This window comes from Procambarus clarkii, chromosome 50 (genome assembly GCF_040958095.1).
Source record: "Procambarus clarkii isolate CNS0578487 chromosome 50, FALCON_Pclarkii_2.0, whole genome shotgun sequence".
Taxonomy (NCBI): domain Eukaryota; kingdom Metazoa; phylum Arthropoda; class Malacostraca; order Decapoda; family Cambaridae; genus Procambarus; species Procambarus clarkii.
Window position 1 is genome coordinate 6,101,013 of NC_091199.1, and position 25,783 is coordinate 6,126,795.

The following is a 25,783-nucleotide window of genomic DNA, read 5'->3' on the forward strand; positions in this document are numbered from 1 at the left end:
ATGGGGTCCAGAAGTTGGGGCGTGACGTCATCATTCCCCGTGCGCCCGTGGTGTAAGCTCTCGGAGGCGGTGGGGCGCTCGGGGCGGAGCGCGCGAGTTGCCGCGAATATATTTTTGTTCATTTATTGCGCACATTTCCCAATACATTTTCATTGTTTTTATGTGCCAATCCAATGTATAATGAACACGTACACTATAATATCGCAGTACAACATCCGTACTGTCCGTAGACACTGTGTTACGTGCATCACAAACAAGTTCACTTATCCTGCACAATTTCCAATGTATCATGCCAAATAAATTTATATTTACACTTTATATACACACTGTACAATATCACACCCTATATACACACACCATAAACACACTCAGTACTCCGCGAGTGTGTGATATGCTGCGAAACAGCCAACGGGGCAGAGTGGCACCTTGCACTCCACGCACCAGGTGCTGATACATCTTCGTTTCTGTTCTCTGCGGGTAGTGTTCCTGCATACTATACACGAACGTTTACCCTTCTCCCGTGATGCTGTGCCTGGCATATACTCGAGCATATGTACTCCGAAGTTCTCATTACCCCTCGATCTGTCTGGAGCTGCATGTGGCATTGTTGCTTGCACTCCGCGCAGTACAACAGAACCCTCCTTGCCATACTTTACTAGCAGCTGTGACACAACACCAGCACTGAATGTACGTATAGACGGTCTCCTGCCAGATTTTACTAAGTACATATTGAAGCAGTTGAGCACTGCAACATCCATCAGGTGGAAGAAGAACTTTTTAGTCCACTTCACAGACTTGCGCACGCACTCCACTCCACCAAGCATCATGTCACACTTATCGACGAGGCGCATGTTCACGTTATAGTCTATGACACAGTCTGGCTTATACACGGTGTTGCGTATCTGAAAGTGGACTTTCCCACTGTCCAACATGGCACCGGTGTGAATCGTACTCAGCATATTCACCTCGCGTCTGTTCTTCCACCGCACTGACAGCGTATTGTCACACTTGCGCAGCTGGCACTCACCCACGGCTATAGCTATACCGAACACTGGCATTTCCTTCCTGTGGCTCTTCACAGTGCCACATACGCCGGTGTTGTGGGCAAGGAGGTATCTGGTCAATAAGGGGCTGGTGTAATAGTTGTCTGTGTACAGTACATGCCCCTTGTTCAGCAACGGTTCCATCAGGGTTTTTACAACACTGCCAGAGAACCCGTGTTCATCTTGAGCCGGTATGTCGACGTCTGTACCAGAATATAATATCATGTCCAAGACAATACCAGTCTCACAGTCGCATAGCACAAAAAACTTCAGTCCAAATCGGTGCCGCTTTGATGGAATGTACTGCTTGAATGCCAGTCGCCCCTTGAACAGTACAAGTGACTCGTCAATAACCACATTCTGTCCAGGTACAAAATAATCCCTGAACTTCCCTCTCATGTCACTGAACATCTTCCGTACTTTCCACAGTCTGTCGTGTCTGTCCTCATTTGCATTATTCTCGAAATGCAGGCACCTGAGAATCAAGAGATACCTATCACGCGACATGTACCGGTTGAACACAGGCGTTGGAACAAGGCTGTCTTTGCTCCAATATTCCTGGATGACAGCTTTCTCAGAGTGCTTCATCATCATGGTGAGTGCCAGAAACACGTACATTTCGTCGATTGTCGTGTCCTTCCATCGTGTGAGCCGTGAGGCAGGTAAAATGCCTTCGTCTATGAGGCTGTGAGCGAACCTGTTTGTCTCAGTCACAAGATGCGTCATGAATACATTGTCAAAATATGCCTGAAAATATTCCATGTCTGCCATATCATCACCAGTATATGGGAATAATGGTGTAACACCAAAATCGCTATCATCAAATGTTGGTATTTGAGGGACAAATGTGGTGCAATCCTCCCACACAAGTACACCAGGGGGTTTGGTGTTGGCGCCAACACCACGGCCAACACCACGGCCAACACCACCACGAGCACCAAAACTACGGCTACGTCGTCCGCTGCTTCTGCTGGAGCTGCGTGAGGGTATGCTAGGCGCTGAGGCAGATTTACGTACTGTAGACCTACCACGAATAAATGATGTTGAGGGGCCACTGTCGTTGTCCACATGCTGTGAGGCACGCTGCCGCCTGCCGCGGCGTGTTGCTGAGGTAGCAAAACCCCGCCTGGTAACACCACCACTGCTCGTACTCGGGTCGTCCACACTACTCGTATCGGAGCCAATGTCACTGAACCCCGAGAAAGATTCGTCACATGTACTATCACTGAATAAACTACTAGCGTCTGGGGACATACATGATGGTGGTGATGATAACGGTGTTGACCCAGGGCGGCAAGGCAGGCCGGGCGAGGCACGAGTACCCCACACACTTGCCACATCTTCCAATTCTGTCTCTTCCTCACTCGTATCAGATCTCTGAGTTAGGTCTTTATCTGGATCATAGTCCAGGTCATCATCCAGAGCACCGTCATCATACAAAATATCGCGTATTTCCTCCTCAGAGAGTCGTTTTCCATGACCGCGGGTCACCGTGGAGCGGGAGCTCGTAGAGGATGCGTCAGACATGGTTGCTGCCGTGAAACTGAGGCTCCCCACGGCCGCAGGGCATGCTGGGATTTTTTTTTAAGATGGTGGACGATCACTGGGGCCCCCACCCACCCATACCATACCCGCGTCACCGCGCGCCAGTTTTGAATGGAACGTGAAAAATCAAAATACCTGGAGGCGCGTTGCGCAAACCAGACGCGAGCCTGCAGGTGCGTTGCGCAGTTTAAGGGTTAATAGACTGTGCCACGACACGGTCAAAAGGCCTCTCTTGCATCCAGCTTTCTCTTCTTCCACTTCATTTGAGAGCAGCCTTTGTGTTTCCTATCTTGAGTTACTACACTTTCATCTTCTAACAAGTAGTTGTTCAGTGATCTTACTGTCTTACTGTTACTGTTGAGAAATCATACTGTCATTCTTCCTCAAATTACATGAAAAGACCAATTGCAAAAGCTAAAAGTACTTGGCGTATTTGACACCGTCCTGAATGGACTCTAGGGTCTGGCTTAGGGAACAACTGAGGAGTTGCTCGAAACCAGCTTTTATGTTACTCACAACCTTATTATTTAATCTTGAAATACATTGCTGACAGTGTTAATAAAAATACTCTCTCTTTTCCAGAGAAAATGATGAAAATGTTGGTTTTGGACAAGTAGATGAAAGGGTGAGTATCATATATCCTGTTGTTGAGAGGTGCAGCAAAAGTGTTTGTAGAGCATAGCAGAACATTTCCAATTTTGACGCTGCTTGTGTGTTTTAATACACTTTTGCATAGTTGTGACTGTATAGTATAATTTAGCAGTCCCTTCTATATAGAAGTGACTTAATAGTATATAGTAAGTTAGTCACTTCTATATAGCAGTGACTGTATATTACAATATAGTAATCATATATATATTGTATTCACTAACAGCTTTCCTAAAACAAGCTGAAGTTCCTTTTCTTTTTCTGTAAAATTTTGTGTAGAGATAACTGATAAAGCTGTTTTTAATGTGTTAAAATTGCTTTTAATACTGTAAACAAATATTTATTATTAAGCAAAATCTAATATCATAATGAATCAGTTCCTAACAAACTTAAAAGAAAGTCCTTAGTATCCACATTAGTAATACAATGAGATTATGTAGGCATTAATGTATTATTTACAAAATTAATAGTTTATTAATGATAAGAACACTTCTTTTATCATATAATTATAACAAAATAATTCTTGTCTCATGCTATGAGAAAAATCTAATTAAAATGATCACTGGCACAGATAATCAGTACAGTACACTGAAATTCCATTTAATACATGATGGTGTAACAGAGTTTGATTTGAGTGGAGGACACATTCCTGGTAAGCACTATACAAATCCCTTCCCAATGTCTCCGCACTATACAAATCCCTTCCCAAGTCTCCCTGTTTAGTTATATAATAGATAATATTTCTATAATTATAGTGCTCCACCGCCTCCCACTCTAATACTGTATACAAGGACTGTATGTAACCCCCCCAAAAGAGCATGAAAACAAGAAAAGGAATCACAAAGTTTAAGTGATAAAATGTGGTTGCTTGGGATGTAGTGCATCAAGGACATTTCCTAAAATATTGAATCTGTAAATATTAAGGAAAACATAATTAAAATGACTTAAATGTGTTAATCACGCTATTTACTGTTTGTCCAGTAAATAACTAGAAAAAATATCAGCTTCTTTTACAGTTGTTGTTTTTCATGGGCTTATTTTCAAAATGGCACATAGTGTTCATATGTGGATGATGTTGAACAAGAGTTAGTGTTGATAAATGGGGTTTGAGTATACTGTGCTGCACGAGTATCTGAGCTAGCCCTCGACATGACTTCCTGAACCATGTAACCATATGTGGCTCTCACACTCCACAAAACTTGCCACTCTCCAAATCTGTGACAGGCTAATGATCTTGTCCTCACTTCCTTCACATCCTTGCCTTTATATCCTGACTCCTTGAGCATGTTGAAGGCTGCCCACTCCCCTAACTCTATATATATGTAGAGTGCTGTCATCTAGTGGCAGTAAAGGGTAGTGGCTAGGACTCTATTGGAAAGTTGGCAGAGAAATAATTGGGTTTCTGATGGGTGGTGGAGAGAGAGACATCTCCATTGTCTTAAAGACTCGGTTTACCTATCAGTACAGTTAGCACCCTGAAGAGCGGCTCAATAGCTCAATGTGTATTGTGGACTGAGTGGACCATATGGCTACATGACTTGGGAGAGCAATGAAGAAACCTCTAATAACGTTCAAATATTTTCCACGCTCATTGATTGATACTGTATAGATAATCAGAATCATATACTGTATCAATAAATTTTACCGAGATGAGTGTGTATTTTCAAAATCATTTTTGATAATGATATGAGATACTGATTTGTTGTCATAATGTTTAGCTTTGTAATTTGAAAATGACAGAGTGACTGCTGCTGATATTAGTGTTGTGTTGTATATCTTTCAAGTTATTTGTTTTTGAGCTTTTAACACAGACGTGAGGTGAAGAACGCACTCTTTGTATAGTAGCAGTTATAGATAATTGTTCAGTGGTCTAGAGTAAAATTAGTTAATTCCTAGTGAAAAATTCTTGCATGGAATCTGTTCAAAATGTGACAGTAGATAAAAGTAGGTAGCAATACAGTACTGTAGTTACAAATATATGGTCTTTTATCGTCCCCCTGTGTACACCTTTAGCAAACACAGTCAATAATGGATACATCATAATACTGTGCTGCACCCATAACAAAATACACTCTCATAACCCTGGTAAAAAGGAAAACACTTATCAGATATTACAACCCAGTAACTGGGTTGCAGTCTCCTCCATCCATTACTACCATTACAGTGATGGTGGCTGCAGTCTCCTCCATCCATTACTACCATTACAGTGATGGTGGCTGCAGTCTTCTCCATTACAGTGATGGTGGCTGCAGTCTTCTCCATTACAGTGATGGTGGCTGCAGTCTTCTCCATTACAGTGATGGTGGCTGCAGTCTTCTCCATTACAGTGATGGTGGCTGCAGTCTTCTCCATTACAGTGATGGTGGCTGCAGTCTCCTCCATTACAGTGATGGTGGCTGCAGTCTTCTCCATTACAGTGATGGTGGCTGCAGTCTTCTCCATTACAGTGATGGTGGCTGCAGTCTTCTCCATTACAGTGATGGTGGCTGCAGTCTTCTCCATTACAGTGATGGTGGCTGCAGTCTTCTCCATTACAGTGATGGTGGCTGCAGTCTTCTCCATTACAGTGATGGTGGCTGCAGTCTTCTCCATTACAGTGATGGTGGCTGCAGTCTTCTCCATTACAGTGATGGTGGCTGCAGTCTTCTCCATTACCGTGATGGTGACTGCAGTCTTCTCCATTACAGTGATGGAGGCTGGCATTTCCTCCACTTTTTGCTAACATTACAGCACATGTAACCCTCAACTGTAGTTACAATTGCACACATGAGATTGAAACTAGAGTATGCATCTCTATTGTGTACTGTCATACCTTGTTCTTCATCCATCTGTCACTCATGTCCTCTAAACTAACCTTTCTCTCTTCTCTTCACCATTTACAAAGATAATATCATTCTCTCAGCCCAGCAGCTTTCGTTTCTCCGATAAAAAATAAGCACCCTAAATTTCTTCAGCTTTAGATCACTATATAAAGACGGGTGAATCTTGAGAGCGTGTGCGTGCAGCTTGCCCCTAAGCTGGTCCTAATAAGTCATTGCAGTAGTCAGTTTGCTACTCACTGGATAATGCTCATTTTATCATCACACTTCACTTGAGCTTTTTGCATGCACAGGATGACCAAGGTGATGGGGACAATTACAGAAGCTCTTTAGTGGGTAAAGTAAGTGCCGAGAAGTCGTTCTGGAAGTATTTCTGATGAATCCGCATGCCATACGTTTTGTCAGTATTAGCAGTGTTGTTGATTGATTGGGGATAGTGTATTATAATGTGTGTGTGCTTACATAGCTTGTTTTTGTTGTGTGTGCCTCTAGCTAATATGGTTTTCTCACAATTGTGACTCCCATTTCTGATTGATTATTTATATACTGTATGTTGTTAATTAAAAATATTTTATAACAATCATATACTGTGTTCTCAGTTGAATCAGAATTGATTATTTGCAGTAAGCTGAAAAAAATAGGAATTTTGCATCGAGAGAAAATATTTGAAAAATTTACAATATAAACAGTTTTCATAACTTAGATAATATCCACAGACAACATTAATCTAGGTCTGTATCTATTTATTTATTTTTTATTTATTTATGTACTGAATATACAAGAAGGTACGACAGGTTGTGTTATTATAGAAATTTGGTTATTAATTGGAACATTCTGGCAAAACCACCAAAGTATATTGTGAATGTAAGGTACAAGGGTATTTCTTTAAAGACAAGACAGTGCTCGTTTTAGAATTTATACACGTGATAAGGAATTGGTCGGCTTTTGTACCATCATGGCAGAGTCAGTTAGGGCAGGTGTCTGGCATTCACCAGAAGACAGGTTTGAGTCACTCCAATGCCTCGAAATGGTTTACATTGATATATCATGCCATTGTGGTATCTTTGTGACACGATAAAGAGTTGAAGTTTCAGATAAAATAGGAATGTTTGGCGTGCAAAACATGTGATCCAGGAATTGCTGCTGTGTTGTGGTTGGTCGAGTCTTCCTCGTAGGGAAGCTCAGTTAAATAAATAAATATAAATATGTTTATTCAGGTAAGGTACATACATACAAGTGATGTTACATTAATGGATTGATATATAGATAGAGCTAGTACATACAATGCCTAAAGCCACTATTACGCAATGCGTTTCGGGCAAAAAGTTCTTAGACACATGCTACATATTGAGAATTGAGAAAAAATTTACAGTAACTATGTCATGTCACCTATTAGACTTCCATCCTGGAGGGCAAATTGACCTATAGAGCAGAATCTTTCCTGGAAATAAGTTCCACTTTGAGGTGACAAAGATAATTTAAAGGAGCATATAAAGCACTTAGAGAATAATTCTGTCTGGTAATCAGTTACCCTGAAAGAACAATTTCACACATTGCTTAAGCAGTTATTGTAGAACACCTGCACAATTGTGGAGCCCATCAAGAGGTGGTACTGTGTGTACGGCAGCGAAGTTAGTATCTTATTGAGACGAAGTGACGGGGCCGGCCGGCTGAGCGGACAGCACGCTGGATACGTGATCCTGTGGTCCCGGGTTCGATCCCAGGCACCGGCGAGAAACGACGGGCAGAGTTTTTTTCACTGTATGCCCCTGTTACCTACCAGTAAATAGGTACCTGGGAGTTAGTCAGCTGTCACGGGCTGCTTCCTGGGGGTGGAGGCCTGGTTGAGGACCGGGCCGCGGGGACACTAAAGCCCCGAAATCAACTCAAGATAACTTCAAGATAACCAGTTTATGTGTGTGGACACAGGGGCAAGTTTCTCCACTCTCCCGTCATGCAGTGTGAACAAAGTCGACACAAAGTCACTCTACTTTTGCCAATTTGTCCATTACCAATAATGATAGATCTGAAATTATTTTTTGTATGTCAATTTGTGTTGTGTGAACCTTTATCCCAATTTATCAGTTTTTAGTGATAATTGAGATTTCTAATGATGGGTTTGGTTTTTGAAGATTGTCCTTTAAATCCATAATTGATCAACCTAACTAGTACTGTATATAAAATGTTTGTTTATTTAAAAAAATTATAAAAAAAAAATCCAAAAATGCATCTTATTGTTTTGAAACAAAGTGGGACTTGATAGAAACTTTACTACTTGTTTCTTTATTTTTTATATTAATATTTTATTTCTGGGTTGGCACCCATCATCTTACTGCACCATGATGTATACGACAACAGCTTATAATGCCAGGCTCCTGGAGAGGTGTTACAAAAAGTAACACCTTCATTTACCCCATCGTCATTGGCTTAGTAGCTCCTGGGAATCAAAGATGAACTTCCTTCTGAGGTTAACAGCAGAGAATTCAACTCTCCCTGAAAATATTTCTGGAAATCTTCATTCAGCTAACCCAAAGATACCCAAATATTTGAGTGAACTAGCCATCTGACCCTTAGTGATGTAAGGGTCATTGCCCTCATGTAAGGGTCACTTGCTATTACTGTTTCACGGTGTAGTTGCCAATTTAATTGTGCACCTCCTGCCTTTCTTCAGCCTCTGTTTTGGTTTTGGGTTCTCTTTCTCTGATGATGCCATGAAGATCAGCTTTCAAAGTTCTCTTCTGAGAATTTTGATTCCTCCCTTGGGGCAAATTACTTTCCAGTTGGGTCTCCTCGAAGAGTGCCTCATGACTTGGTTTGTAGGGCTAGGCTTGTGTGTTGTGCATACCGGTAGGTCCCGGTAGTACAGTCAGGTTCGTTCTCGACTCGCAGTCGAGAATTCTGGATTTGAAGCCCAGGTGGGACAGAAATGGTTGGGCGCATTTTCTATCACCTAATCCACCTGTTCACCTAGCAGTAAGTAGGTACTCAGGAGTTAATCAGCTTGTCATGGGGTTGCATCCTGAGTGGAGTCAATAATTCGACCCTGAGGTGGGGGGGGGGCCACGTTAAAAACCCAACATTAATGAATATACACTGGCCACCTGTCCCCTGACAATGAATTATTAATTATTTAATTATACATTTAAATTATACATTCCAGCTCATTTGGGAAATTAAAATCTTTAGAGAAAAGAACTCTTTTGGAAGTTGATTGCTATTACTGGATCAGGAAAGGAAATCATAAAAACCATAAAATAAAAACAAACAATGAAAACCAGAAGCAGAAGGAAGGCAAGAGACAAGAAAATTGGCAACTGTTTTGAATATTAAAAGCAAATGGCCCCTATACGCTCACTCGACATGACCAGGCACGAGTGCAAGGTTCACCCCTGACTCTGAAGTAGCTCGGGCCACCACCTGGCCAAAGTTGGGGTACTTAGTTTATTGGAGAATTAGCTAGTTCAGAGAATTGTTTGCAGATTCATGATTTCCAAACATATTTTCATAGAGTTGAGTTTGTGAAGTATTTTTCTTTCTCTGCTGTTAATGTCAACTGCAAGTTTAGCTTTGATTCACACAAGTTCCTCAGCCACCAAGTTAAAGGAGTTGTGTGCTTGAAAGTGAGGTTATCACCAGAAGCCTGGCTTTATCACTGTTGTCCTGTATAACCTAGTGTCATAATGAGGGGTTAACTACTGAGGTGTAACCAGGAAGGGAAATTTTATTACACTCAGCACTTAGTTTAATATGTTACTGTGTTCTTATGAATTCATGTCTGTAAAATGACTGCTTTCTACTGTATGGTGATGTCATGTCCTGGTACATAGATTGTTTATGTTTTTGCTTGCTTTAAGGATCTATTTTTGTATTTCCTATAAAATCAATTAATATGCATTATAAAAGTAAATATTAAAAGTAAATTTTAATATATATATAAAATCAATTAATAATGTCAGTGTGTTTTTAAAAACTTAAGGGGAGGAATTTATCATTATCCTTAAAACATTTGTATAACCAGCACCCTACAGCAACGACCCAAACTTTGGCTTTTGTTATTTAAGTATGCTAGTGGCCACAAGTGTAGACCAAGATGGGATGAATCTGTGCTACCTCACAGAGTCCACTTGCTTCAAGTGACAAGTTGGGAAATGTGTGTTAGTCCAGTCATGTTAAATAGAGGGAATAGGAAATAATATAAAACAATTACAAACATAGTAAAAAGAAACAAAATATTTCAAGGAATACTAGTGGATTGTGGATCTTAAAAAGGTTTACCAGGCTTCTGGACTTTAACTAAATTAGAATGGTCTTTTAAAAATAAATGCTTCTTTCCTTAGTAACGTAAACACTGGGTACTAGATGAACTACCTTTCACCCTTATAATCAGTAAAATTAAATAGATCAATTCCTTAAAATGCGGTGAATAAAAGTCTTAGCAAAAAGTATTACATTTTTACACGTTAATTATTAAAAATTTCTTTGCATTATATTATTAATTATATTATATAGATGAATGGGAGAAATGGTAAAGGGTACAGGACAGAGTCCTGTACTGTTAGGCTGTTAGTGACGTGCTTGTAACAAAAAATAACGATTTGCAAATATTAGAGGTTTTACCTGTATACAGAACTTGGAAGGCACAATTGCATTGCTTTTGTTAACTTATTCATAGTACTAATTTTCATTATTTTCAAAGGTGCGACCCGAGGAATCACAGGAGATTGAAGCAGACGAGAGGATTCGAGGGTTCTTCAGTAAGGTGGCAGGAGAAGACCTGGAGATTGACTGGAAAGAATTACAAGATGTACTTAACTTTGCTCTCAAAAGAGGTCAGTGTCTGCTGCACCCAATGCATGTCTTATATATGATATAGAAGATCTTTTCAATGAATATAATTTCAATAATACAGTATGTTTACACTAAGTTTGAAGTCTAGTGCTTTGTTTGTCAGGGAAAACATTGTGAATGTAAAATTTATAGAAAAATTAGTCTACTAAGTGTAGCGAGCAGAGTGTATTGCAGGATAGTGATTGCGAAATCCCAGAAATAACAAGAGGAATTGGTCATTGATAAACAAATTGTATTCCATGGTGGAAGAGGTTATGTGCATCTGTATATTTACACTGAACCACTATGAATAGTTGTGTAAAACTGTGTGACGTGTGTAGACTGTGTGACGTGTGTTACACAAGGAAATCATAGTAATGTGACACATCTGTGGCATACATCTGGGTGTCCCATGACGTTTGTGCAATCCCTAGCCTGAAATGAGGTGTGAAATACACGGACATTGGTATAGACCACCAGGTTGGTTCTTGGTAATTGAAGTCCTGTATAATATTATGGATGCTTTATTAATAATATATAAATCCTAGCAGTAAATAGTTAAAATATTTCCCAGGGTTGAGATTAGTAACATGGGACTAATCTTGCAGTGTAAGCTGGAGAGATTATTAGCAGTGGATTGATCATTCTTGTTCTTGGTGTACATATTAAGTGTACGGTATTGGATTGATCTTGTTGTAGAGATTAACAGTGATGGGTTGATTATAATGTAGATATTAAAAGCAGTGGATTAATCATAGTGTAGAGATTAGCAGCTTGGGAAATCTTCTTAAATTGTAATTATCAGCATAACTACATCAACAGCTCAGTCATTATTTAAATATTTCAAGCCTGTAGTTTTATCAGTAGTTCAAGGCTGGTGCATGCAGGAGCAGCTCACAGCACCGCTGTGAAGCTGGGGGCCACAGCACCACTTAGTAATGATGAATAAAACAGGCAACTGAAATTGTTTTGCATGGATAGTGTCATAGGTAATCATGACTGTGATAAGACTATTGTGACGGTAACGCGTTGGTGTTCGGCTGTTTAAGGCTAGGGGTATGGCCTCGTCACATAGTTATAAAAAAAAATAGAAAAAACTGGAACTTCGTCTGTGGTAAGGTAAGGAGAAGACACACAAAACACAAGTAAACTTTAACAATGAAATTTTAATTACGTTAATTAAATCAAAACATGAATAAAATGCACAAACAAATTCTTATAATAAAATCAATCAATCAAAATAATAAGAATAATTAAATGACACAATGAAAAGTTACGTTAAGGCAAAATAACAAGAAGTGCAATACAAAAGTAAATGGGAGGTGCTGGAATATTGGCTTTAAGCCACCACTTCTCTCAGTACACGCTAGCGTCTAGCCGGGAGGAGTGGTGACAACGAGAGCACTGAACATTCTGAGTCCGAGGTTGGTGCGACCCCAGACATCAAGTAGTATGGGGGGGCGAGTGCAGGTGCAGCCAGACCGGCGACCAATCAGCGGAGCCGGTAGCGATCAACATGTAGTTTGGTGGTTTGAGTACGAACAGGTGGCTGGCTGCATACGTTTTGCTCACCCTGGCAAGCCTTGCTGGTGTTGTTGTTGTTGTTGGACATGTCTTCCATAGTCGTTTTATATAATTTCAACGACGTGTTTGTGGAGGGAAGAGCAGGCTCAATCTCTTGAAGGAGATTATTGTCACACTATGTACAATGTTCAGATATCGGTGAACACAATGTTGATTATGATACTCACAGCATGAGGTAGACACACAGCACCCAGCCATTGTTTCCTGCATCTACGCATCATGAAACGATCTCATGTTTCTTCACAATATTACCTTTTGGAAATGGATTCATGTTCAGGATTTTTGTGATAGGAATGTGGTAATAACAGCAGTTTTGTAGCGGATCATAGCAAAATATGTATGTAGAATATTGGAGGCATTGTCTTGCATCATGACTGCTGGCGTTGTCGGCTTGTATCACATGGCTCCATGTTGTGTTTTGATTCCTGCAGTTCTGGTGGGTGTTGTGATGAAATCAAAGCACAGCATAGAGCCACATGATACAAGCAGATGACATCAACAGACATCATCACATGACACAAGAAAATGCCTTGAATATACAGTACTAGGATGGGAGGGAGAGCAGCAGTGAGGGTGGGAGGGAGAGAGCAGCAGTGAGGGTGGGAGGGAGAGAGCAGCAGTGAGGGTGGGAGGGAGAGAGCAGCAGTGAGGGTGGGAGGGAGAGAGCAGCAGTGAGGGTGGGAGGGAGAGCAGCAGTGAGGGTGGGAGGGAAGCTTCCAAGAAAGCTCACATTGCCCCACCTGCACCTGACTTATCACATGTTGACCCAAATGTGACAACATCTGAGGTTACCTTATCACAATTAATCTCCACTTAAGTCAACCCAACACCATCAACACCCACCACCACCTCTTCCATGTAAATAACTATGCTCCATCAACAATGATCATCAACATAACAAGTGGGTCAGCACTTCTCTTCTTGGTGAGTACAAACAAAATACTGTACTGTTGCATTTATTTTTTGAACCTGTCGTTTACATTTCTCGTTTACAAACTTACACGGTAACTGACGGATCTCGTCCCCGAGGGGTTCGCAAAGCAAGTGGTCCTCTGTATATGTATGTATGTATGTACATGTAATTCGTTTCTTCAACCTTATCTTGAGGGATAAATCTCAGTTTGGTGGAGGCCCACGGGCCTATTGAAAGAAACATATTTATTCAACAACATTCACATTGTAAACTGAAGGAATTAGGCGACAAATTGATCAGTTACAAAAGACCGGAGAGCAAAAACCTTATTGTTCTAGCGCCTCAGTGTCGCAATTCAGAGTGGAAATGCCTGTTTCATCTTGGGCGTGAGTCCAACTTCGGAGGAATTCGAAGAGGTGTTTGACTTGCAACAATGATTGAATCTGTCCATGACATTTATTAATGTATCCCGTTGGTGTGTTTTTCATTTTAATTGTAAGGGTTATGTTGTGTATGTGTTAAGGCTACATTTTGTAATCATGTAATCTTTATATATATATATATATATATATATATATATATATATATATATATATATATGTATATGTATATGTATATGTATATGTATATGTATATGTATGTGTATATTTATTACTAAATTTTCTATTTTATTAATTTTACACAGTATTGAGTGACTATATTGACAAATGTTGTCTCATACTGTATTTCAACACTCATAAAGTTTTGTTCTGAAACCTACAGCTGCATTCTAATTTACATGTTGTGTTTCATGTGTTGTCGTGACGTCGCTATCACCAGAGTTCGGTAAGGGGGCCATGAACACACTATACACAGGCTTGCATGTTATGTGGTCCATAATTGTAATTTTGCAGATGAGCGAGATGGGAAGCTATCTTGTACAGTATTTACAGTTCCCGCCCACAAACGTTTGGTTTGCAGTTTGTGCAGTGACAGTGCTCACCTTTCATTTGCCTTCTCATTAACTGAGACTGTTTGTACATTATTTAGTCACTCTAATGAAATCTTCTATAACTGCATGTTTGATAAGTTGCCATCATGGCTAAAGACAAGTGTTAAGGATTAAGACCTGCTGACTGTCAGGATTCCTTAGGTAACAATTTACTTTGTTTCTAATCTTTAAGTATACTTTAACTCCTAATATTAGGATTAAAATAGAATTCTAGTAGGAAAAAATCATCAGGAACAATGCGGGAAGACTTGACATGCTGCCAGCTTGCTCTGCCTGTCTTGGTCACTCAAGAGATGGTAGCCTTGAGGTAAATTCAGGAAAATACAGTGACCTGAAAATCTGGACTACAAACTACAAAGAAATTTAAAAATTTTGAAAGATTTTGTTCTTAGAACAAACGTTCAACACAGAGAATGTAAGGAGTTGGGAGGAAATTGATGTGAACATTTGGCTTGTTCTTAATAGCTCAACAATAAGAATCAGATCCTCCTTTTCTACTTTAAATCAGAAATATAGAGCAAGTGTTTATTGTAAAGAGAACCCCTCAAATACAAGAGTAAACACTTGGGCTGGTGCTATACTTTGGAATTGGCAGGACTCAATAAAAAAAATCAGAGTGTGTGCATTATAGTTATTAAAAGACAGGAAATGGGACTTAACATAATGGTAAATAACCTCTCGCTCACCAGATGGATGCGGGTACTCAAGTACCCTCACGGGGCCTGACGGCTGAGTAGACAGCACTTCTGATTCGTAGTCCTGAGGTTCAGGGTTCGATCCCCGGTGGAGGCAGAAACAAATGGGTAGAGTTTCTTTCACCCTGATGCTCCTGTTCACCTAGCAGTAAATAGGTACCTGGGAGTTAGACAGCTACTATGGTTGATTCCTGGGAGTGTGTTACAAAAAAGGAAGCCTGGTCGAGGACTGGGCCGCGGGGACGCTAAGCCCCGAAATCGTCTCAAGATGATTTTGGTGCCCAACCTCAGTGAGGTTGTACTCAGTACCATGATGGACCTCAGTACCATCTGAGGTGGGCACCTCACGAGCACACACCACCCCACACACCCTCTGTGTGTGTGGTGTCTAGCCCCTATCTCTGTTCTCGTGGGATGCAGGGATGCCACCTCACAAAGTGCACAGGAAAAAACTTTACACATACATTCAAGGCATAGACATTTACTAAAGCTCAATTTAACATATTTTCAACACTTACAAAATGAAACATACAAATTAACACAAATAAAACAAACTGGTATTTTAACTAAGAGAAACATTTAGATTAATGATAACAAAAGCTGGACTTTATATACCAATCAACAAAAGCTAGACTTAATATACAGTAAAAGTCATTACATACCTCCCTATCTTCAGGAACAACCCAGTACCATCTGTATTAGCAGTCATAATTTGTCAACATTTATGCAGTAACCACTCAATTTATGGACTTATGAGTTAGTGTTACGCTGGTTCTAACAACTGAATTTGAGATTGATAACTGGTTCCTTATTTACTGAGTCATTGGCCATTAAATCTGGAATACTGTATGGTGTTTAGTTGTGGCACAACTTTGCCCTTGCAGAGCCAATGTTTTCCACAGCGTGGGTGTGAGATAGTACCAGCATTTCGCTGATGTGGCTATGGGAGGAACAATTGTGTGTATGTGTGGGTATATGTGTGAGATTATAGGATGAGAGCTATGCTCATGGTGTCCCGTTTTCCCAGCACTTTGTTGTATAACGCTTTGAAACTATTGACAGTTTTGGCCTCCACCACCTTCTCACTTAACTTCTTCCACCCACCTTCCTCTTTGTTCGTCTAAGTGAATTTTCTTATATTTCTTCGGCAACTTTGCTTAGTTAGTTTAAATCTATGACCTCTCGTTCTCGAAGTTACAGATCTCAGGAAGTTTTCCCTATCAATTTTCCCTGGATTTTGCAGTTACACAAACATTACATACAGTAATAGGTTATTAAATAAATTTGTGACTGAAGAAGTGGAAAGGCGTTTCATTAAAGTTGACAGCTAATACAAACAGTCTGGTGGTGTGTAAATTTGATTTGGATATACATTACATATCTGAATTGAAAGCAAGAAGGAAAAGTGTAAAACAGTCTAATTGATATATAGGTGATAATAAGCACTGGATGAGAAGGATGAGATTCTTCCCCCCTCGCTCATGGTGGCATAACGGAGTTGGGCTTGAACTGTACAAATAAAACACGTCACATTAAGCATGTTATGATTAGGCCTACAAAATCTTTTAAAATGCTAACAAAAATTATTTCAACTGAAAATTTAATTTTATCAAATTAATCTTGACAATCTAAAGTGTTATCTTGACAGTGCCTTAAATACTCCAGCATTCTTCATGTTATCAAAACTCTATTGACTTGTTCTGTGCTGCTCTACATAATACTGTAATCCAACAAAATTACAAAAGATATGTTGTTTAATCATATAATCAATTCCACAGTAAATAGAAAACTATATAGAAGTTCAGACGATGAGTCATGATAATGTGGCTAAAGTATGTTGACCAGACTACACACTAGAAAGTGAAGGGACGTCGACATTTCGGTCCATCCTGGACCATTCTCAAGTCGATTGTGTCTGTCACACAATCGACTTGAGAATGGTCCAGGACGGACTAAAACGTCATCGTCCCTTCACTTTCTAGTGTGTAGTCTGGTCACCATATCCAAGTGCTTTGATGCCTTAACACATTATCAATCAAGTCGTTTAATAGTGTGTTAACCCAGGCAAGCACTGATGTATTGCTTCCCTTACCTTGTGTGTTCTGCCTTCAGTCACACTCATACAGTAATAGAAAACAAAATCCTTCAAGATTTTGATGGTCAGTATCACCCAACATGTTGGCTGCTTCTCAATTATTTTCTCACATGTTTTACACACACTTTATAAAAAGATGCAATGTTGTCTATAGAATAGTAAACTTTGTTGAAATATATAAAATATATATCAACTGAACATGTTCATCACATAGAAAACCTCTTAGATATTCACAAATGCTTATTGTACATTGTCTATATTTATTAAAGTGATGCAGTACTGTTTGAGTGTAACATGATTCCATACAGAAGACCTATTTTTGACGGTGAAGACGTCTATTTCCTTGACCCAAGTCTCTCCTTGATGCTCTGTTTTATAATGTTTTGTTATAATTCTTTTACTACTGTTTTAACTTAAGTCAGCAGTTGAACTGTTGTAATAAAGCTTTGACTACAGCTCTCTCCTCTCTTGTCAAACTCTTTATGACGGTACAAAGTTACATTTTCCTGCACTTGTCTTCCTTAATTATTTTATGATTTAATTTATTTCTGAGTAAACATATAAACTGTTTGTTTCTCTATGTTAAACTACATGCTGATTTAATTTTTTTTGTATAAAATCAATTATTGATAATTTATATTATGTTCCAGATATTTTATTTCGTTGATGACATAACACCCAAACACTCAATGTTAAAGTAATTGCATTTTAGAGCACAATAGTAGTAATATTTGAGCTTCCTTTCTCATAAGTAATTAAATCATTTATATCCCAACACATTCAAATATGTTCTGAGTCAGGCTTCTGTTGCTCTCTGAGCCAGTGCCTAAAAGTCTTTCCAAAACTCTATTCTCTCACCAGGGTTTAGCTGACTTGTTATCCAACTATGACAAGAAACTTTAAAAATGGGTTTTCCATATAGGTGGAGGAAGACAGTGTAAAGTCTAACTTGGTCTACACTAACTGACAGCTTGCTAGAAAACGGTCACAAAATATATCGCTCAGTAAATCCTATTAAGCACTTATTGGAAACCTTAGGATACTCAATTATCTATCGATTAACAACTAACTGCTGCCCTAACTGCCACCAGATGGCAGTACTGGCCACAACAAACATCTAAGATGCCTGCAGCCCACATTTGCAACCCAAGCTACCCCAGCATAGTCGGGAAAGATGGGAACCAAAAGGGTGGGAAGGGGAGCAACTAAGACCCACTCAGTGTATTTTATTTCACTTAACACCAACCCAGTTTTTGAGCCAGGCACCATGGTTGAACACCGCACCGTGGTTGTTTTCAGAGCAGGCCCAATAAAAGAAAAGAAAAATGAACTTATCTGAACTGTACTCAGCAAGAATGAGGATCATGGAGGAGACAAACTGGCCACCAGACAGCAGTCAGGTGGGGAAGAGGTGACCCAGGGGTCACACAGTGCTGACCAGGATGAGGCATATTTAAGGGATAATGGGTGGCAAATGTCTAGTTTGATCTTTAAATCCATCAGGCCCAGATATCTAAGCAGGACATAGCAGAGAATAAAGACCAGACCACACATCAAAAGATGGAGAAATGATGACATTTTGGTCCTTCCTGGACCATTATCAAGTCATGTGTGCAGCTTGACACACACACACACGACTTGATAATGGTTCAGGACGCACCGAAACATCATTGTTTTTCCATCTTCTGATATGTGGTTTGGTCATCATAACTTCAACCACGTTATTGTGACTCAGCGTATGCATAGCAGGAAATAACAGACTCCTATTCTGCAAGAGATCAAGGGCATGGTCTGAACAACCAGTCTATCTCAGCTGGACGTACCCGTATTATAAATAAAGTAGCTATCTCAACAAGCGAGGGTTGCTGGCTTCCCCAACTCTGCTGAGTGGCCAGAGCTGCTATCAAATGGTAGCGTAGTGGCTATAGTTACTAACCACAAGTTTGTAGAGCAATAATTGGGCATCTAGGGGATTCCAGATATCTCTTGATGTGGGTTCTAAAGTGACTTGTTTTGTGATGTCTTCTAGTAAAAATCAGTTATGAATTTACTGGTAGTTAGAATCCCCCACTATTTTCCCCTCCCCTAACTACATACAGCAACTCCATTTGAAGAATTTCTTGTTACATTAAGGAGACAAGTCACTAGAGCAAGATGAGTAAAGTGAGTCTGGCTGGACCATTTAGGCTTTAGCCGAGGAAGTAACCAAGTGACCCCACTCAGATAGGAGTATCTCATTTCACACTGCGCCCAATTATTTTTAACTCGAACAATGGATTCATTATCCCCATTACTGTCTGCTTTCAAGTGCATATAAAATTTCAATTTGATTGATGGCCCAAAAATATTTCCACAAAAATCATTACCAATTGGACTATTGCTTTCTTAAATATTGTCTTTGGATATTTCTTGGCATACAGATTTGTTTACAGAGACTTTCTTGTCCAGGAAATGTGCAGATTTTTGTGGATATAATTCAGTATTGCCATCATCTTCCATATTTGACCTTGCTAATTCCATTTTGTGTCTGAAATAGAGTTCAACTTTGAGGGCTTCAGCAAGGACGTGTGTCGCAGCATGATTGCCATGATGGATGTTGACAGGTCTGGCATGCTTGGTCTACAAGAATTCCTGCAGCTCTGGACAGATATCAGGGTTTGGAAGGTGAGAATCTTTATGAAAACCTATGCAAAGTATCTTTTGGAATTGTGTTATCACTGATGGCACACTTTTCACATGTATATTGACTATCTATTTTATCTCAAATATGTTTTTAATTAACTGTAAAGCATTTGTAAAGTTTTGACTTTGAAGTGTACATCCACACACAATAAAGTGGTTGAGTTTACTCCCCTCCATTCTGTTTTATGTTACATTACTGTAACACTTATTAATGGCACTGATCAATCTACTAATTCCAATAGATAAAGGAAACATATACGAGACAGTAGATTGCTTCACATACACATGTATTGGATGTTAAGTGTTGGATCTCAGATAACATCTAATACTTCCTTGGTAATAGAACAATAAACCACAATTTAAGCTTAGTAATTCAAATCATATATGGCCCACCCCATTCAAGTTACTTGAACATTCCACTGAACCAAATTTTTTACCAGTTGTGCCAAAAACAAACTCCAATTTCCACAAAATTCAATCACCCTTAGCTAATCTTTAATACATAGCATAACTTGCTTCTTCTGAATACCTCCACATCAGTTGTTGCTGCTACCAGACATGGTCTTAGCAAAAAATAATAAGTCAGAGCCTGGATTTGAATTCAACAAGCCAGTTTATCCTTATGTCTAATTCTCTCTGACAATAAGTACAGTGGCACCTCGACTTACGATTGCCCCGACTTATGATAATTTCGAGTTACAATGTAAATTTCATCGAAAAATGTGACTCGACATCCGATGGTGTCGTCGACTTACTATATTTGTTGGTACACGTTCGGGTCGACTGAGCGCATGGTTCCCGGTCACGCGGTCCGACCTGCCTCAGTTTACTACAGCTGCCCGCTTAGTGACGATCGCGCCTATAAGAAATTCCACGTTTGTGGTGATTTTTTGCATTTTGAACATTAAAGTAATTATTATATATCACACCATGAATCCCAGGAAAGTCAGTGGTAAGGCTCAACATATAAGATCCCATGTAAGAATGACCATAGAGCAGAAACAAGAGATCATTCGTAAATATGAAGATGGTGTGCGGGTTGTTGGACTGGCTAGGCAGTACAACAAATCTCAGTCAACGATATCCACCATACTGGCTAAGAAAAAGGACATTATGGGTGCTAAAGTGATGCATCATTACAGACAAATGTTAAAATGAAGGGAAAAACAAATCTCTTGACAAATTTGTAGTGAGACAAACAAGCACTGAACCACAACCAGGTCCTAGTGGTATTCAGGCAAAACGTAGGAGAGAGAGAGTACCCCAGAGAAAACATCACTGCCTGATGTGATAATGGAAGGGGACTCCCCTTCCAAACAGTAACAACTCTCCTCCTCCCTCATCACCATCTTCCATATGCCATCAAGAGCCTTCCATGAAGGTAAGATAAACTTAGGTACTGTATTGTAGTTAGAAAAAAACATTGTATTCAGTATAAAATGTATTTGTATGTTAATATTTTGGAGGGTGGGGAACGGATTAATTCAATTACCTTTTCTGTGGGGAGCCCCTACGGCTCCCTGGAGCTTATCGGGCTAATGTATGTTATGTTAGACCGGGACATTAGCTAAGGAGTTCAGACCTACCAGGGACCAGCGCCAGAACCTGGCCCCTTCAGAGAGGTTTCAGGGAGCAATGGCCCTGGAAAACCTCATATGGTTGGGGGTTTTCCTTATCTGCCATCGACCGGGGTTAGGCACCCAGAAAGGTAGGCGTAACAAAACAAACCCCACATGGTAAGAAACTACAACAAAAACCGAACAGAGAGGTAGAAAACTCCCAACAATCCCAAGGAAACAAGCAAACAAGCAAACATCACACTTTACTGCCGCGCCGATCGTCCGCGCAGCCCTCCCCACCCCGGGAGGGGGAGGGGGGAGCCCCGGACCTACCGCGCCGGCTGCCAAGCTTCAGTTCGTTCGCTAATGTCAACCGGGATTGACGCTTCTCTGGCCTCAGTTTCCTAGGCGGTGTTTGCCTTGTGTGGCGTTCACTGCCGTGTGTTGTGGTGTGCGGTGGCCAGGAGTACTTCATCAGTGCCGGGGCTGCATGTGCTTAGTGGCTGACTTCCCTAAGCGCCCTGTGAGTACTGCCCTTGCGTGACAGGGTTATCTTCCCTGGGGCGTTCGGGAACCATTCCCGCAGAGGTTCTTGCTGCTCGGCATTTGCCTCGCCCTTGGGGCCAGCTGGGGCTTGGGGCCCTTGTTTGGCCCTGGGTAGGGATTGGTATTGTGCTGGTTAGGGCGTCAAGGTGTTGCGCAGCCTGCCACCTAAGCGGCGGCCGGTTTCTGTTGCCTCTGGAGACGGTGTACTTTTGCGGGGTTTTTCTTTTGTTTTTCATTTTCTTGCCTGGTGGGGGTCTGCCTAAGGTGGTTATAGTTCCACTGGTAGTGTTTGGCGGCCCTCTGCTAGGCCCCCGTGCTTGTACACGTCTCAGGGGTTTTCAGTGCTATAATCTACCCTCTTGTTATGTTTGGGTTTCTTAACCGGTTAGCAACACCTTGCCCGGGCTTCCCGTAGTTGTTACCCTACGGGCCCTGGAAACCCCTGTCTGGGCTCGGGGGACCATTGAATGTGTCTTCCGGGTTCCAACCCGTCTTGAACGGGATCGTTGGTTGCTGTTCCCTTGTCTCCGGGTGACAGTCGCCATTTTTACCTCCGTCATGCTGCCTGTTGGGTCACTGACACCTTGACCCGGAGTCTTGCGAGTGATTCTCTGCTTGTTCTCCAGTACTCTCCTGATGTTATTACTGTTCAGAGTACAGGCGGCATCCGTGTTGCAAGCTAGGTTAGGTTGCTGCAACATGCTAGGTTGGTTTCCCACTCGAATGCCCCGTGGCCGCCCCGTTTGGTTAGGTGCTGCTCGCCCCTTTCTCTCCATGTTCCCGGCTCCGGACCGTCTGCGGGTTTCGGGGTCGGGGCGGGGTTCAGTTGCGGCAGAGACTCGGGCGGTTTTCGGGGGATGCCCCGTTCGGGTTGGGGACGGAGGTTTGAGCCTGTGCCTCCTGCCAAGGCTTCTGGGTCTTACCAGCGGCCCTTTCTTGTTGCCTTTCCCATGGGCTCTTGCTTTTCTTTAAGGGCGGAGGGCTTGGAGGACGGCTCTGCCCCGGGGCCTCTGTTGTTGGTTCCCGGGGCTGTGGGGGTTGCCTGCTAGCAGTTCTGGGGCGGTTTTGCCCCTTCAGGGGTTTTTCTGCTGTTGGGCGTCGTTTTCGCCCTTCCAGTCTGCTAGCTTCCCACATTTGCTGGCGTGTTTTTGTGTATTAAGCGTCAGTCACAGCCCCTGCTGGCGGCCATTTTCGTCTGCCGGTTTCCCGGCGTGGCCACCAGGGCGGCGTTGCGGTTTGTTTACATGCGTCTGGGTGTGCGAGCGAGCGTCTCTGGTGAGTTTTCGAAAAATTTGCAGGGTTTTTGTTCTCCTGTTGTCGTTTCTTTGTTTTTCTGGTGTTTTCTTGCCGTTGCCTGTTCCTCTGGGAACGTTTGGGTGTTGATTTTGGGTCTGAGCCTCTGGGTTTAGGCTCAGTGCCCCTGGCTGGTATGCTTGCTCCCACACCTTGCCCCTCGGTTTTCGGTCTGTTGGGACCGTTTTCCCAGGGCGTTCTGCTGGGGTCTGTGCTTTGCCTTTTAGTGGTGTTCTCCGCCGGCAAATGTGGTGGTTTGGGCTCCCCCTGGTTCGATTCTGGGTTCCTTTGGGTTCCTTGGTTTCGTTCTGGAGGTTTCTTCCTCTTGGGCCCCCTTTTGTGGGTTCAGGGGACTTTGTTTCCTCGTGTGACCCGGTTCTGCCTTTTGGGGTTCCGGGGTCTTCCTGGCTTGCAGACTGAGCTTTTTGGGTCTTGGCACATGTTGTGGTTGTGCTGGGACTTTGTGGTTTTGCTGTTGAGGTGGGCCTTTTGATGCAGTTTTGTGCCTTCTTTGCCTGGCCGGCGTAGTGCTCTCTGCCACTAGTCGGCGGCTTGTGCTTTTCCAATATATGTCCTCACCTAGTTGTGCTTGTGGGGGTTGAGCTCTGGCTCCTTGGTCCTGCCTCTCACCCGTCCGTCAACAGGTAATTACCTAAGTGTAATTACCTAAGTGTAGTTACAGGATGAGAGCTACGCTCGTGGTGTCCCGTCTTCCCAGCACTCTTTGTCATATAACGCTTTGAAACTACTGACGGTCTTGGCCTCCACCACCTTCTCACTTAACTTGTTCCAACCGTCTACCACTCTATTTGCGAAGGTGAATTTTCTTATATTTCTTCGGCATCTGTGTTTAGCTAGTTTAAATCTATGACCTCTTGTTCTTGAAATTCCAGGTCTCAGGAAGTCTTCCCTGTCGATTTTATCAATTCCTGTTACTATTTTGTATGTAGTAATCATATCACCTCTTTTTCTTCTGTCTTCTAGTTTTGGCATATTTAATGCTTCTAACCTCTCCTCGTAGCTCTTGCCCTTCAGTTCTGGGAGCCACTTAGTAGCATGTCTTTGCACCTTTTCCAGTTTGTTGATGTGCTTCTTAAGATATGGGCACCACACAACAGCTGCATATTCTAGCTTTGGCCTAACAAAAGTCATGAACAATTTCTTTAGTATATCGCCATCCATGTATTTAAATGCAATTCTGAAGTTAGAAAGCATAGCATAGGCTCCTTGCACAATATTCTGTATGTGGTCCTCAGGTGATAGTTTTCTATCTAGAACCACTCCTAGATCTCTTTCTTTATCAGAATTCTTTAAAGATTTCTCACATAATATATAGGTTGTGTGGGGTCTATGTTCTCCTATTCCACATTCCATAACATGACATTTATTAACATTAAATTCCATTTGCCAAGTGGTGCTCCATATACTTATTTTGTCCAGGTCTTCTTGAAGGGCATGACAGTCATCTAAATTTCTTATCCTTCCTATTATCTTAGCATCATCAGCAAACATGTTCATATAATTCTGTATACCAACTGGTAGATCATTTATGTACACAATAAACATCACTGGTGCAAGAACTGAACCCTGTGGTACTCCACTTGTGACATTTCTCCATTCTGATACATTGCCTCTGATTACTGCCCTCATTTTTCTATCAGTCAGAAAATTTTTCATCCATGATAGAAGCTTACCTGTCACCCCTCCAATATTTTCCAGTTTCCAGAACAACCTCTTATGTGGAACTCTGTCGAAAGCCTTTTTTAGGTCCAGATAGATGCAGTCAACCCAACCATCTCTTTCCTGTAATATCTCTGTGGCTCGATCATAGAAACTGAGTAAATTCGATACACAGGATCTTCCAGATCGAAAACCATACTGTCTGTCTGATATTATATCATTTCTCTCTAGGTGTTCTACCCATTTAGTTTTGATTAGTTTTTCCAATACTTTCACTATTACACTTGTCAATGATACAGGTCTATAATTGAGGGGGTCTTCCCTGCTGCCACTTTTGTAGATTGGAACTATGTTAGCCTGTTTCCACCCGTCTGCTACGATTCCTGTACACAGGGATGCCTGAAAGATCAGGTGAAGTGGAATGCTGAGCTCAGATGCACATTCTCTCAGAACCCATGGTGAAACGCCATCTGGGCCAGCTGCTTTGTTCTTACCGAGCTCCTTGAGCATTTTTTCCACTTCGTCTCTAGACACCTCTATGTGCTCTATGTTGTTCTCTGGAATTCTTATTGTATCTGGTTCCCTAAAGCTGGTTCTAGGTAATTACCTAAGTGTAATTACCTAAGTGTAGTTACAGGATGAGAGCTACGCTCGTGGTGTCCCGTCTTCCCAGCACTCTTTGTCATATAACGCTTTGAAACTACTGACGGTCTTGGCCTCCACCACCTTCTCACTTAACTTGTTCCAACCGTCTACCACTCTATTTGCGAAGGTGAATTTTCTTATATTTCTTCGGCATCTGTGTTTAGCTAGTTTAAATCTATGACCTCTTGTTCTTGAAGTTCCAGGTCTCAGGAAGTCTT

At 41.4% G+C, this 25,783-nt stretch overlaps 1 protein-coding gene across 5 annotated transcripts in view; it reads left to right on the forward strand.

Annotated features, from left to right (window-relative positions):
* Positions 1-25,783, forward strand: part of LOC123749573 (calpain-A) — a 267,048-nt gene that overhangs the window by 225,457 nt on the left and 15,808 nt on the right. For 3 of the 5 annotated variants that reach the window (XM_069303393.1, XM_069303394.1, XM_069303395.1), the window contains 3 exons: positions 3,171-3,213; positions 10,752-10,884; positions 19,697-19,824. In XM_069303393.1, coding sequence (XP_069159494.1) covers positions 3,171-3,213; positions 10,752-10,884; positions 19,697-19,824 — 304 coding nt within the window. Of the gene's footprint in view, positions 1-3,170; positions 3,214-6,348; positions 6,397-10,751; positions 10,885-19,696; positions 19,825-25,783 lie in introns of all 5 variants that reach the window. The other 2 variants (XM_069303392.1, XM_069303396.1) reach the window with 1 other exon arrangement.